Source organism: Babylonia areolata, chromosome 33, assembly GCF_041734735.1.
Source record: "Babylonia areolata isolate BAREFJ2019XMU chromosome 33, ASM4173473v1, whole genome shotgun sequence".
In the NCBI taxonomy this organism is placed as follows: Eukaryota; Metazoa; Mollusca; class Gastropoda; order Neogastropoda; family Buccinidae; genus Babylonia; species Babylonia areolata.
Window position 1 is genome coordinate 20,543,504 of NC_134908.1, and position 16,124 is coordinate 20,559,627.

The 16,124-nt window shown below is 42.6% G+C and overlaps 1 protein-coding gene across 1 annotated transcript; it reads right to left on the reverse strand.

The window, feature by feature from the left end:
* Window positions 1–4,860: 4,860 nt before the first annotated feature.
* Window positions 4,861–6,597, reverse strand: LOC143277105 (tripartite motif-containing protein 2-like). Its single transcript, XM_076581843.1, has one exon. It carries the CDS (start codon window positions 6,595–6,597, stop codon window positions 4,861–4,863), a length of 1,737 nt encoding a protein of 578 aa, XP_076437958.1.
* Between the last annotated feature and the right edge of the window lie 9,527 nt (window positions 6,598–16,124).

Genomic DNA, 16,124 nt, shown 5'->3' on the forward strand with positions numbered 1-16,124 from the left:
AATTAAATCAATTATCGATGTAGTACATTGTACAAGAAAACAACGCAAACAAAAACAAAACACACACACACACAAACAACTTGACAACAAAAAACAACAGCACAACCACCACCAAAAAAATACATTTAACTATGAAGGTGTTTGAAACGGAACCTGTATCAGTAAGCAATAGAGTAGTGAATTAACTCTCTCCATACGAACGGCGAAAGAGACGACGTTAACTTGACAGCGTTTCACCCCAATTACCACCATCAAAATATTGCAAGCAGAAGGCTTTTACACTGAAGAGGTGAATGTTAACAAAGAATACCACAATTCTGACGACGGAAGCTAAAGGTTGGGTCATTCAGACACCTACTGGACATCCGAGGGGTCTGTGTAGAGGAGAAGAGAGGACTGGCCGTACTGAGTGAGTTAAACTGAATTGAAACTGTGCATGTTTGTGTGTGATGTGTGACTTCATTTACTAAATGTCTTGGTGAAATGTCAGTTTTTATAGTATACATCCAATATCAATCGAAAAAAAAGTCTTTGTATATTCTCTCAGAATGAATATGGTTTCATGTGGTAGATAGATAATCACCATCAGATTGATTTCTTATTGATAGCAGGTTCTTCAGAACCAAGGGTCATTGAGGTGAAGGTCTTAGGTTCTTCAGAACCAAGGGTCATTGAGGTGAAGGTCTTAGGTTCTCCCAGAACCAAGGGTCATTGAGGTGAAGGTCTTAGGTTCTTCAGAACCAAGGGTCATTGAGGTGAAGGTCTTAGGTTCTTCAGAACCAAGGGTCATTGAGGTGAAGGTCTTAGGTTCTTCAGAACCATGGGTCATTGAGGTGAAGGTCTCAGGTTCTTCAGAACCATGGGTCATTGAGGTGAAGGTCTCAGGTTCTTCAGAACCAAGGGTCATTGAAGTGAAGGTCTTAGGTTCTCCCAGAACCAAGGGTCATTGAGGTGAAGGTCTTAGGTTCTTCAGAACCAAGGGTCATTGAGGTGAAGGTCTTAGGTTCTTCAGAACCAAGGGTCATTGAGGTGAAGGTCTTAGGTTCTTCAGAACCAAGGGTCATTGAGGTGAAGGTCTTAGGTTCTTCAGAACCCAGGGTCATTGAGGTGAAGGTCTTAGGTTCTTCAGAACCAAGGGTCATTGAGGTGAAGGTCTTAGGTTCTTCAGAACCAAGGGTCATTGAGGTGAAGATCCTTGATGATAAGCCCTGTGGTGGCTGTGCACGCTGATTTCTTATGATGATATGAATTTGACAAATATTGTAACTCAAAGTCAAAGATGAAATTCACACACACACACACACACACACACACACACACACACACACAGAGAGAGAGAGAGAGAGAGGGAGGGGGCAGTGGTGAAAGAGAAAAACAACCTCAAGTTATGGATTAAAAGAGAAGAAAAAAAATGAGAGACTTTTGAACACACACACACACACACACACACACACACACACACACACAACAATTTTATGCGTTTTTTTTTTATTGAGGAAAATTGAATGTATAATTGGAGCTGCTATGAATACCAGCTGATTGCTGTCCATACCTATGGTATGATATAAAAGACAGAAAACAAAACTCATGCCAACAAGCATGCTTTCAAAACAACAACAACAAAAACATCATCATGAAACAGACGGACGCAATAGCCGAATGATTAAAGCGTTGGACTTTCAATCTGAGGGTCCCGGGTTTGAATCACGGTGACGGCGCCTGGTGGGTAAAGGGTGGAGATTTTTACGATCTCCTAGGTCAACATATGTGCAGACCTGCTTAGTGCCTGAACCCCCTTCGTGTGTATACGGCAAACAGAAGATCAAATACGCACATTAAAGATCCTGTAATCCATGTCAGTGTTCGGTGGGTTATGGAAACAAGAACATACCCAGCATACACCCCCCCAAAAAGCCGAGTATGGCTGCCTACATGGCAGGTTAAAAAAGGTCATACACGTAAAAGCCCACTCGCGTATATACGAGGGAACGTGGGAGTTGCAGCCCACGAACACTGAAGAAGAAGAAGAAGAAAGATCATGAAACACCACAGCATATTGCATGAGCAAGCAGTGCCTTACATCAGAATTTCCATGGGTGGAGTATCAACAATGCGAGACTGACAGCAAGGTTTGTTTTTCTTTCTCCAAAAACTGACTTGTCCCCTGCAACTATTACAACAATGCAAGTACAAGGCACAACACACACACACACACACACACACACACACACACACTGACATGTACACACACGATATACACAGTGACACACACACATTTTCAAATATGAATATTTGCTTATTCTGGATCAACGGTTGACCACAACAAAAACAACAACAACAACAACAAAATTCATATATCTGTGTGTACAAGGAACAATACTGGAATTTGGATTAGAGAAAGAGATAGATAGAAAATTAGATATAAAAAAAAAAGGATAGAAGACAGATATGTGGATAGATCTACACACACACACACACATATATATATATAAAATCATATATAGAATTATGCAGAATATAGAATGATTCTGTATTGTCCATAGAATTAGAGACATAGATCCTTTACCAGTAGTTTAACTAGGGTGAGCACACACACACACACACACACACAAAAAAAAGCATGACTAAAAAAAGCATCAAATAAATATATATATAAAGATACAGAAAATAAGCAATCATATTCAAAACACACAGCAAATTTCTTGAATCACACACACAAAAAAACTGTTCATCTTCATATATTATTACATTGCAAACTTGTCTCTCTCTCTCTCTCTCTCTAATATCACTTAGAATGGAAAGACATAAAATTGAAGAAGACCACAAACAAACACACACACACACACACACACACACACACACACACACACACACACACACACACAGAGAGAGAGAGAGAGAGAATGAATGAATGAATCTTTATTTTCCAACGGTGAAGATATTAGCACTTTGGCCGACTTACACATCTGCCGTTGTTCTAAGAGACACACAAACATGTACGCATATAAATGTAGTTATACTGAATACTTAATACATGTATAATGTACTAGTATAACACAGCGTCAAACTGAGAGACACAACATCACTCACATCTGTACGGAACGGAAGCGAGTAACACACACACACACACACACACACACACACACACACACACTAACACACACACACACACACACACACACACACAGAGAGAGAGAGAGAGAGAGAGAGAGAGAGAGAGTACTGCATGGATAAGAATAGTCCTCTTTGGGTTCTGCAAAGGAATGGGCACGACAAACTACTGCATCAGTGCCACAGCTACTAAAACAGACATCAACAAACAACTACAAACAACTACAAACAAACCTGACAACAAGTTTGCTGAACTAGTCCTTTTTTTTTTTTTCTTTTTTTTTTTTTTCAATAGGTCTTTACCCGGACTTTCTTGGGTCGACCACCGTTTTATTTTGTATATAAACTACACAATCAACTAAACAACATGGAAATAATCAAACCAATACTTGGCACTCCATAATAACTATATGTCATAATAATCAGTAGCATTTATGGAATAAATACAACTTTTCATTTACTGATTTTGGGCTTGTTAAAAAAAAAAGAAAAATTTTTTTTTTTTTTTTTAAAAGACAAGACAATAATATGGAAGGATGCTGAACTAGTATTTGTGTTAAGCAGTCTGTCACACAGTGTCAGTCACTGTTTGAACTTCTACATTGACACACATTTTTTTTTCTTTTTTTTTTTTAAACTCACACTTTGATGTAGTCAATCAAATCCGAGAGAGAGAGAGAGAGGGGGTGGGGGGGAGGGGGGGGGAGAGCAGTGCACTGCATTAACACCGATAAGTACACATAAAAAGAGTACCCCCCCCCCCTCACCTTAATTTTTAAAGGCAAAGCAAACCGATTTAAAAACTGCAAAACAAATCAAAGAAAGATCTTTAAAAAAAAATAATAAAAATTACATTAAAGTTAACAAGACATTGAAACAAATCAAAGAAAGGTCTTAAAAAAATAATAAAAATTACATTAAAGTTAACAAGTCAATGAAACAAATCAAAGAAAGATCTTAAAAAAATAATAAAAATTACATTAAAGTTAACAAGTCAATGAAAAGCAGAATAATAATGGTCAACACCTGTGTGCATCTTTAAACCAATGGGGGGAAAAAAGGACAAGATTTACTTAAAATTCGACTGAATACTGCAAAGTACAATGAAGACTGAAGAAATGCAAAAGTACACTATTATTAAACAACTCCAACCGAACAAACTTGACCTTAAGGGTGTAGACGCCAATAGGTCATTAAACTCCAACAAGGTGTAGTACACTACAACTAGATAGCAACATGTTAAAATAATTTCGGCCAAAATGACACACACACACAAAAACAAACCCAGGCACTTATGAACATTGCACACTCGTGAACACAGACGCAATCGTACGCGCACGCGCGCGCGCGCACACACACACACACACAGTGGAGTGATGGCCTGGAGGTAACGCGTCCGCCTCGGAAGCGAGAGAATCGAATCACGGCTCAGCCGCCGATATTTTCTCCCCTTCCACTAGACTTTGAGTGGTAGTCTGGGCGCTAGTCATTCGGATTCCCGGAGACGATAAACCGAGGTCCCGTGTGCAGCATGCACTTAGCGCACGTAAAAGAACCCACGGCAACAAAAGGGTTGTTCCTGGCAAAATTCTGAAGAAAAATCCACTTCGATAGGAAAAACAAATAAGACTGCACGCAGGAAAATACGAAAAAAATGGGTGGCGCTGTAGTGTAGCGACGGTCTCTCCCTGGGGAGAGCAGCCCGTATTTCACGCAGAGAAACCTGCTGTGATAAAAAACAAATACACATCACATGATCTGCTCAATCAGCAAAACTGCCCCACCTCTGCACCCAACCCACAAACGATCGTGAACGTCGACATTAATGGCCATGGGCTGGTGCAGGGAGGGACAACCGGCGCTCAGGTACCGCTGGAACCGCAGAGTGCCGTCCCCTTGGACGCTGACCACGTGAACCGCATCGTTGAGTTCGTCCGTGATCAGCAACACTTTGTGCCCCTTCAGCGTGTAGAAACACACATCAGAGGGTTGGTATTTGGGGACAGGGGGGTGGTATGTAGCGACTGGCTTTTTAGCTGATCGGCGGTACAGGAGAACCCTACGGAAGGTCGAAGAAGACGACGACTCCCCAGCTTCTTCAACGACGGCAAAGTATTGTTCCGTGTCGTCAACGTCGAAGGCACGGTGGGGACCCACGTGAATTCTGAACTCTGTTCGCTTCTCGGCTTTGAATGGGTGCCTGGAGGTGACCACGTCTCTCTGGACGGATGCCTGACCAGTCAGCTTGTTGTCCAGAACCAGGTGGGCCTTCAGTGACTTGCAGTATGTCACGGTCCTGTCCAGGGTGGCTGAGGACACGAACATGGACTTCCCGGCAGTGTAACGCTTGGTGGAGACTCTGCCAAGCTTGCGACCGTCGCTGAGAATGTGCATGGTTTCTCCCGCTTCTGTGAATGCTACCGTCGAAGCATCCTCGGCCTCTTTCCCTTGCTGCGTAAATGACACGACCACCTCGGGCGGGTTTCTGTCGATGTGGCATAGGGAGAAAACGTCGACGTTGCGTTCCAGAGCACACTGGAACACTTTGGTGACACTCACTTCCACTGGCGTCTGCCGCATCTCCATCATACACACACTGCCCAGGTAGTCGCGTGCTGTCCGCAACATGGTGTCGATGTTGTGGGTGAAATGGAGAACCGGTCGGTGGAGGAGTCTGTCGTCGTTGTCATCTTTCGTAAGAGCGTCCACCGCTTGCTGGCTACCACGCCCGGTTCTCATCTCCTTTTCCACAGTGATGATGTCGTTGTCGGTGCCCGAGGCCAGGGCGTCGGTGACTTGCTGTTGGAGGTGAGAAAGGTCAGCCACGTCGTTTTTTTTCTGCTCTATCCTGCTCCTCACCAGCTGGTCAAGGTCCCTGTACAGAAGCGTCAAGGAGCGCAGCTCTTCGTCTCTCAAGGCGTGAAGGGCGTCCACCACAAAGGAGTACCGGTTGCAGATCGTTTCCCCCACCATGGCTTTCTTCTTCACCAGGGATTGTCTCTCCTGAATAAGGGATGTCACTCTCTCCTTCAGGGTGGACACGGCGTCCTGCAGACGTTTCTCACCCGACTGCAGCTGGTCCTTTTTCCGAGAGATGGTGGATGCCAGGTCATCTGTCTCGTGGTGCTCATGTCTGGTCAGTTTGCAGTTCAAGCAGATGGCTTGCTCGCACCGCACGCAGAAGAACTCCAACCTCTTGCTGTGAACCTGGCAGGTGCTTGTCGCCGGGGGCAGATCCTTGATGTAAAAGTTGGTCTGCAGGGAGGCCACTCCCCCTCGAGGCAGGGAAGTAACTTTCCGACATGTTGGGCAGGGGAAGTCGCCCTCGGGTAAGTTGCTACCTTTTGGGCAATGGCGCGCCAGACCTTCGATGCAGGCAGCGCAGTATGTGTGGAAACACGGAAGGAACTTGGGGTCTTTGAAAACGCCGCGACAAATCGCACAGACGTCATGGGAGAAGTCTTCTTCACCTTGCCCTTTGAACATCCTGTGCTTCTGATTACTGGTGGACAGTGAACGTCCAGATACCTGCAACACACACATACAGAATAACAATGATAATATTTGTATTGTACTTTATTACTCTTTTTTTTTTGTCACAACTGATTTCTCTGTCTGAAAGTCGGGCTGCTCTCCCCACTGCAGGGAGAGCGCGTCGCTACACTCAGAGAGCACCACCTATATTATGTGAATTTTTTTTCCTGCCTGCAATTTCATTCGTTTTCCTATCAAAGTGGATTTTTTTTTACAAGGACGGGACCTCTCTGTGGCTGCCTTCACCTCTACACTCCATCTCGAGCTAACTACGATCGGCTTCGGATCCACTCTGTTTACGCATACCCAGATTCAAATACTCGACTGTTGGCCGCCGTTATTTCTCTGTCTCTGGACCTTGCAGTTGGAATGAACTTCCTCTATCGCTTCGTCAAGTCTCCACTCTCAGCTCTTTCAAGTCCGGCCTTAAAACCCACCTCTTCCCAAAATAGCCTCCCTTGTCTGCCCTTCCTTGTCTTTAGTTTCTACAGTTTTAGAGTTATGCATGCGTGTGAATGACTGGTGCGAAAGCGCTTTGATTTGTCTCTGCACAAGATTCAGCGCTATATAAATACCATTATTATTACCTCGGTTTATCGTCTCATCCAAATGACAAGCATCCGGACCACCACTCAAAGTCTAGTGGAGGGGGAGAAAATACTGGCGTATGTGGGATTTGAACCAGCGCCCTCAGATTCTCTCCTTTCCAAAGGGGATGCCTTACCTCTAGACCATCACTCAACTTCTAGTGGAGTGATGGCCTAGAGGTAACGCGTCCGCATAGGAAGCGAGAGAATCTGAGGGCGCTGGTTCGAATCATGGCTCAGCCGCCGATATTTTCTCCCCCTCCATTAGACCTTGAGTGGTGGTCTGGACGCTTAGTCATTCGGATGAGACGATAAACCGAGGTCCCGTGTGCTAGCATGCACTTAGCGCACGTAAAAAGAACCCACGGCAACAAAAGGGTTGTTCCTGGCAAAATTCTGTAGAAAAAATCCACTTCGATAGGAAAAAAAAAAAAAACTGCACGCAGGAAAAAAAAGAAAAAAGAAAAAAGGGTGGCGCTGTAGTGTAGCGACGCGCTCTCCCCTGGGGAGATCAGCCCGAATTTCACACAGAGAAATCTGTTGTGATAAAAAGAAATACAAATACAAAAATACAAGAATGGACCTCTGAATTCGGCCTCCGTCTAGGCTCTTGTACATGCACGTCTAAATATATTTGTTAACTCACTCAGAACGGCCAGTCCTCTCTTCTCCTCTAAACAGACCCCTCGGATGTCCAGTGGGTGTCTGAATGACCCAACCTTTAGCTTCCGTCGTCAGAGTTGTGGTATTCTTTGTCAACATTCACGTCTTCAGTATAAGAGCGTTCAGCTTGCAATATTTTGATGATGGTAATTGGGATGAAACGCCGTTAACGTCGTCTTTCGCCGTTCGTATGGAGAGAGTTAATAATTACGATGTAATAATTAATTGCAATGTTTTTTAAAAGCGAATATGTGAAATGCTTTTGAGAACATATGTTTATTACTCTTGTTTAATCAATTAATCCGCGTGTGTGGGGTGGGTGGAGAGTGGGAGGTGGGGGGGTGCGGGTGTGTGCTGATTATCTGGTTGCGGTTTTCCGCAATTTATCTTTAGTCTTGTCTTATCTGTCTATCATAATCATTGTGCAGTATAGTAGGCTATGTTTATAATTATATTCAAATAATGTTTCTTAATTCTTTCTGTTTTTACATTAAGAATACTAGTTATTACCTGCAGTGTGTGGATGTATGTATGAAACGGTGTATGTGATATTTTTTTACATTTGTATCTTCGTAATATTCGTAAAAGCTGTTGACTTTTACTGTGACAGTTATGGTCCCCATGTTGTTTACTTGTCTATGTTGTGATAATGCACCTGACCAAATTTCTCCAGTTGGAGATAATAAAATTATTCTTATCTTATCTTATTTTCACTCGCAATCCCGAGCAATGCCAATGGCGATAGACAAAAGCAGCAACCATGCTGTCATGTCCTCCATTTCTTCGGTTGATAGTCTCCATGTTACAACCAAACTGTGTACAGTGAAGTGTCATCGTATGCACAACAAAAAATCAACAACAAAAATATCAAGAAAAATTCAACAACAACAACAACAACAACAACAACAAAGAAAAAAAGAAGAAGAAGAAGCCAGATATTTTGTCATTCTGCCTATCTCGACTGCCATTGTTGCTTGCAATTTCAGAGAGCCAATCAGCTTTGAGAGCAAGATCATTGTGACTGACGCTCTTCCATAAGTCGTGTGAGCACTGAACTCACAGCAGTGTGTTGATACAAAACCTTTCATGTTAAAACGTGCTCAATTGTGCTGAACATTGTCAAATTTACAAGTATGACCTATGGACACAGATCGTTTTCTTTTCAATCGCCAAAAGACATGGAACAAGCTCCCTGATAACCTCCGTCATTCTGATTCCCTCGCATCTTTTAAATCTCGTCTCAAAGCTCCCCTTTTCCCTCAGCAATAAGTTCAGTTGTGGCAGGTCCACCTTCCTTTGCGTTAGCTGTGCTTGACTATGTATGTATGCATATGTACGTGTACATAACTACATGCATGTATATGAATGTGTATGTGTGTGTGCGTGTGTTTATGTAAGTTTGTGCCTGCCTATGTGTGCGTATGTAGTGTTAGGGTAGCTGTTAGATACACATGTATGTTAAAATGTATGTATGCAGTGTGTGTATGTGTATGTATGTGTGTGTGCGTGTGTGTGTGTGTGTAGTGTGTAGTCACATTTTGGTTGTGTGAGACTGATATGTTTATGTTAAACAATGCGTTTTGTAAAGCACTTGGCAGATAGGATAGGGGATAAAACCAATTCGTATTAAAGCTTTGAACAAAATGAAAGAAAAAACCAAACAGTTTGAAGTCATTGCTCAAGAGGCCAAAAATGACAGGTGGAAACAGTTTTGCGAGACACTCAGTTATGACACAACATTGACAGAGTTCTGGCAATTTTATCGTCGCATGGAAGGGAAAACGTGCACAACAACAACCCCAGAGATGTTAGACACTGACGGAACCAAGCTTAAGACAAATGAAGAAAAAGGATCTGCTTTGCTCAAACGTTTCATACAACAGAGTGATCAAAGAAACTTAGATGAGAAAAAGAAATATATTGAGGAGTTAAACCAAACCCTTATGCAGACTGGACCTGATGATGACTTGACAATGGATGATCTAAACGAGGCAATAGCTAAATGCAAGAAAGAATCGGCTCCTGGCCCAGACAAAGTTCGTTACTCAGACATCAAGGAGCTATCGGAAGAAGACAGAAGCAAACTTTTCAGTCTATATCAAAACAGTTTCCACAATGGACAAGTGCCGGAGGACTGGACACACAGCTTCTTAAAACCCATACCAAAACCAGGAAAGGACCATCATCAGGTAAGCGGCTACCGGATCCTAACCATGCAAAACATTGCTGGAAAGCTCATGGAACGCATGATAGCCAGGAAACTTGCAAGGGATCTTGAACACAGGCACATTCTCCCTTCAAATCAAGGTGGTTACAGAACAGGCAAGTCCACATGGGAAAATGCAGCTGCTTTTGCATATGAGGTGTATGAAGGATTCCAAAGAAAAGAAGAAACACTAGCAGTAGCAATTGACCTTGAAGATGCCTACAATAAAGTCCAGTTTGCGCACCTCATGGAGCTGCTACTAAGTTATGGAGTAAGTTTGACACTGACAAGATGGATAGCAGCAGCGCTTCAGGAAAGAACTGTCGTCCTACGCCTCGGAGATTGGATGTCTGCACCTTCTAAACTATCCATGGGACTGCCACAAGGGTCTCCGCTCTCTCCTGTCCTCTACAATGTCTACACGAAGGGCCTTGCAGACTTAAACAACAATGGAATTGCTCGGGTGCTTACCCTTGCGGATGATGGCCTGGTCTTCAAAACTTCGAAAGATGCTCAGGAAAGAACTGAAGCCGTCCAGAAACAACTAAACAATATTGCTCAATGGTGCAAAGACACAGGATCTTCCATCAATCCAGCGAAAGCCCAAACGTTGCTGTGCACCCTTAACAACAAAACCGCGAGCAAATCACCACCTTCTGTGTCATTCGATGGAATTCAAATTGAGAAAACTGAATGCCTACGCTACCTAGGAATACACTTCGACAGGATGCTGACCTTCAGAAAACATACGGAAAATACTGTTCTCAAATGCAAAAAGGGCCTTTCAGTCTTAAAAGCAATGGCAACCAAAGGAATTGAACAACGCCACCTCTTCCTGCTATACCAATCACTCGTCCTCAGCGTGATCGACTACGGACTTGGGCTTACAACACCGTCTCAAAGCAACCTCCTAAAATTAGAAAGAGTACAAAATGAAGCTATGAGGCTGATCCTTGGAACAACAAAAGACACGCCCACAGAAACCATGCGATACCTGCTTGACCTTCCTTCAGTACAGGCCAGAAACAAGTTAGAACAGGTCAAGACCTACTTCAAAGCATTAGAAAACCCTCAAAACCCACTGCATGACGCAGTCAAAGAACCAAAAGGCAGCCGTCTAGGACGAGGAAGATCATGGATGGGACAAGCAGAAGACACAATCCAGCTAGTATGCCGACTTCAAGACCTGAAAGAAACAAAAGAATGGGAGAAAAACCCCGAAAACCTCAACCATCTATTCAACACAGTCATTTCACCCACTCTAGGAAGACATTGTCGGGAATGGCCAGAGGGCAAAACAGATGCGGAAGTGAAGCTACTCATAGAAGAAAACAGTAAAGAAGAGGACATCATCATATACACAGATGGCTCAGTCACCAAAGACCAGTCTGGTTGGGGATTCACTGCGAAACAAAATGGAAAAACAATTTGGGAAGAGAATGCTGCCTACAAAGTCACAACCTCCAGCCTAACGATGGAAGTTGAAGCTGCAACACATGCCCTCCAGTGGCTATCGTCCATCCATACGCCCGGAAACCAACATGCCATGATTCTAACCGACTCAATGAACCTCATACAGAAAATTGAAAACGGAATGGGAAGCCCAGAGTGGCATAAGGCAATGCGCAACTTTCAGATTAAAAAACTCACATGGTCATACTGCCCGGGACATGCAGGTGTTAAGGGAAATGAGCGAGCTGACAGACTTGCTGGTAACGCAACACCAACGAGCGGCCTACATCTAGGAAAATCGGAAATTCTCAGAAAAGTCAAAGAATACCAAAAAGAACAGGTACAAGGCCATCACACCATCGATCGCCTCAAAGAAATAAAAGCAGAGAGAGGGAGCGGCCGAAAGTCTAACATGAAAGGTAGAGCACGATGCTTTGCAAATCAAACAAATATCGGCATCATTTCCAAACCAACATTGCGCAAATTTCTTCAAAACGGAACAGAGTCTCTGTGGGCCTTTCCAAATACAATAGACTGAGCAACACACTAGACGCCACGTTCTTGGCATCAGAGATCTTTTCCCATCCCTCTTGGCAGCCTCTGTGCGTGTGCGTGTGTGGATGTGTGTGTTCGTGTGGATGTGTGGGTCTGTGTTTTTGAGTGCGTTTGTGAATGCGCGAGAGTGTAAGTGTACACAAGTGTCAGGAGAGATCTGTGTACGGGTGTGTGTGTGTGTATATATATATATATATATATATATATATATATCTTTGTATATATGTGTGGGGGTTGGGGGTGGGAGATATGGGCGTATATGTGTGTGCTTGTACAAGTAAGTGTTCATCTCTGTGAGTGTGTGTTTGCGTGCGTGTGTGTGTGTGTGTGTGTGTGTGTGTGTGTGTGTGCCGTGGAAGCTGCGATACGTAGGCTAGAAATGAGTGTGTGGAGGAGGGGGTTGGAGGAGGTGCAAGGTAATGTGTGTGTGTGTGTGTGTGTGTTGGAGCTCATGTACGTTTATATGTATTTGACTGTACTTTCATATCTGTGAAACTGCATGTTTGGTGCATTTCTGTTATGCATGTGTGGGTGTATGTGTGAATGTGTGTCGTCATATTTTACATTCATTCGCTTAATTATCACCATTGTTGTCTTATTTATTTATTTATTTATTTTTTATTATTATCATTTTATTAGTATTACTATTATTATTACTACTACCTTTTTCTATATTATAATTATTATTTATTTATTTATTTATTTATTTATGTAAGCTTATCTATTATTTATTCCCCCCCCCCCTTTTTTTTCTTTTTTTTTTTCTCAAGGCCTGACTAAGCGCGTTGGGTTACGCTGCTGGTCAGGCATCTGCTTGGCAGATGTGGTGTAGCGTATATGGTTTGTCCGAGCGCAGTGACGCCTCCTTGAGCAACTGAAACTGAAACTGAAACTCTTGTTTAATCAATTAATCCGCGTGTGTGGGGTGGGTGGAGAGTGGGAGGTGGGGGGGTGCGGGTGTGTGCTGATTATCTGGTTGCGGTTTTCCGCAATTTATCTTTATTCTTATCTTATCTGTCTATTATAATCAATGTGCAGTATAGTAGGCTATGTTTATAATTATATTCAAATAATGTTTCTTAATTCTTTCTGATTTTACATTAAGAATACTAGTTATTACCTGCAGTGTGTGGATGTATGTATGAAACGGTGTATGTGATATTTTTTACATTTGCATCTTCGTAATATTCGTAAAAGCTGTTGTTGACTTTTACTGTGACAGTTATGGCCCCCATGTTGTTTACTTGTCTATGTTGTGATAATGCACCTGACCAAATTTCTCCAGTTGGAGATAATAAAGTTATTCTTATCTTATTTTCACTCGCAATCCCGAGCAATGCCAATGGCGAAAGACAAAAGCAGCAATCATGCTGTCATGTCCTCCATTTCTTCAGTTGATAGTCTCCATTGTTACAACCAAACTGTGTACAGTGAAGTGTCATCGTATGCACAACAAAAAATCAACAACAAAAATATTAAGAAAAATTCAACAACAACAAAAAAAGAAGCCACATGTTTTCCAAATTCTGCCTCTTTCAACTGCCATTGTTCGCTTGCAATTTCAGAGAGCCAATCAGCTTTGAGAGCACAGATCATGTGACTGACGCTCTTCCATAAGTCGTGTGAGCACTGAACTCACTAGCAGTCTGTTGATACAAAACCTTTCCATGTAAAACGTGCTCAATTGTGCTGAACATTATCAAATTTACAAGTATGACCTATGGACACAGATCGTTTTCTTTTCAATCGCCAAAGACATGGAACAAGCTCCCTGATAACCTCCGTCATTCTGATTCCCTCGCATCTTTTAAATCTCGTCTCAAAGCTCACCTTTTCCCTCAGCAATAAGTTCAGTTGTGGCAGGTCCACTTCCTTTGCGTTAGCTGTGCTTGACTATGTATGTATACATATGTACGTGTACATAACTACATGCATGTATATGAATGTGTATTGTGTGTGCGTGTGTTTATGTAAGTTTGTGCCTGCCTATGTGTGCGTATGTAGTGTTAGGGTAGCTGTTAGATACACATGTATGTTGAAATGTATGTATGCAGTGTGTGTATGTGTATGTATGTGTGTGTGCGTGTGTGTGTGTGTGTGTGTGTAGTCACATTTTGGTGTGTGTATGTAACATAGATATAATGTTTTATGTTAACAAAAGCGTTTTTGTAAAGCACCTAGAGCAGATTTCTGGATAGTGTGCTATATAAGTATCCATTATTATTATTATTAAAACTTGCTCTAAAATGACAATGTCATGTCACTTGAAAGACCAAAATAAATTCACTTTGTCTGACCTTGACCTATGATCAATTGGTTAACATAATTATATATATATATATATATATATATATATATATATATATATATATATATATAATTCAAAGGCATAACATTAGTACTGCTGTTGTGTCTTGGTATATCAGACTCAGTATTGAATCGCCCCTACCTATCAATAGTTATGCATGATCAGTATCTCACTGTCAACATCAAACCGCTTCATCAGTTACTGCAGTGTTATTAGTTTGTTGGGTTTTTTTTTTCAACTTTTTGTTCATTTTGGTCATCCCTACTACTTCAGTTTGCTTTGTGAATACACTTTATTGCTGTCACACTGAACATATTTTCCTAACGGTGTGGTGGAAGAAAACTGAAATGAAATAATACACCGGCCACAGGAGACTTCCGTTCCCAAGCGGATGAATAATTTTGCATGCTAATAAACGCGGGACAAATCAAACCACCAGTTTCTTCTGGGTGTGCAGTCTTCCACAAGCTGGGAAAAGCAAAGTCGTCAAGTTTAATGATCAATTCTCATTTTGTCTGGGGTCAGGGAAAACTAACATTTGAGTCTCTTTTTTTTCTGTCATTTTATTTATTTTTTTTATTTTTTTTTTTTACACGATAGTTGCATAATTGAAAATTTTTTAAGTGTAACGACATAAAAATTAATGATAATTTCTGCACTAATGTGCAATGGCTTACACATATGGGGTATTTGCAATACTCTCTCTTCCACCGAGTCTTGTATAGTTTCAGTTTCAGTTTCACTTTCTCAAGGAGGCGTCACTGCGTTCGGACAAATCCATACACGCTACACCACATCTGTTGAGCAGATGCCTGACCAGCAGCATAACCCAACGCGCTTAGTCAGGCCTTGAGTGCATGCTTACATATTTGTGTACCTATGAAAGTGGATTTCATTTTACGTAATTTCGCCAGAGGACAACACTCTCGTTGCCATGGGTTCTTTTTCAGTGCGCCAAGTGCGTGCTGCATACGGGACCTCGGTTTATCGTCTCATCCGAAAGACTAGACGCTCAGTTTGATTTTCCAGTCAAACTTAGGAGAAAGGGCGAGAGCGGGATTCGAACCCACACCCTCACGGACTCTCTGTATTGGCAGCTGAGCGTCGTAACCATTCTGCCACCTTCCTCCTTGTATAACAAGGGAAAACTTCGCGAGAGGCTGCCCGTGAGCGAGGATCGCCGCCCGCGCAGTGCCGTTGAGACCAACGTCCAGCCTTCGTCGTTGGACGCGCGACCTCCCAGCATGCGCCGCAGCCCTGTGTATATACAGAGCCTACATTGTAGGTTCCGGTTGAAACTACTCCAACCGAACAAACCTGACCTTAAGGGTGTAGACGCCAATAGGTCGTTAACTCACTCAGTACGGCCAGTCCTCTCTTCTCCTCTACACAGACCCCTCGGATGTCCAGTGGGTGTCTGAATGACCCAACCTTTAGCTTCCGTCGTCAGAATTGTGGTATTCTTTGTCAACATTCACCTCTTCAGTGTAAGAGCCTTCCGCTTGTAATATTTTGATGGTGGTAATTGGGGTGAAACGCTGTTAACGTCGTCTCTTTCGCCGTTCGTATGGGGAGAGTTAAACTCCTCCAATAGGTTTCGGTGCTTTAGCTTACTGTTTCAGTTTCAATATGATACAGTGTCTGTGATGATCTGGGTCTGAATCTCGGTCTCACTCTTATCAACCAAACTTGACTGGAAAACGGTGCT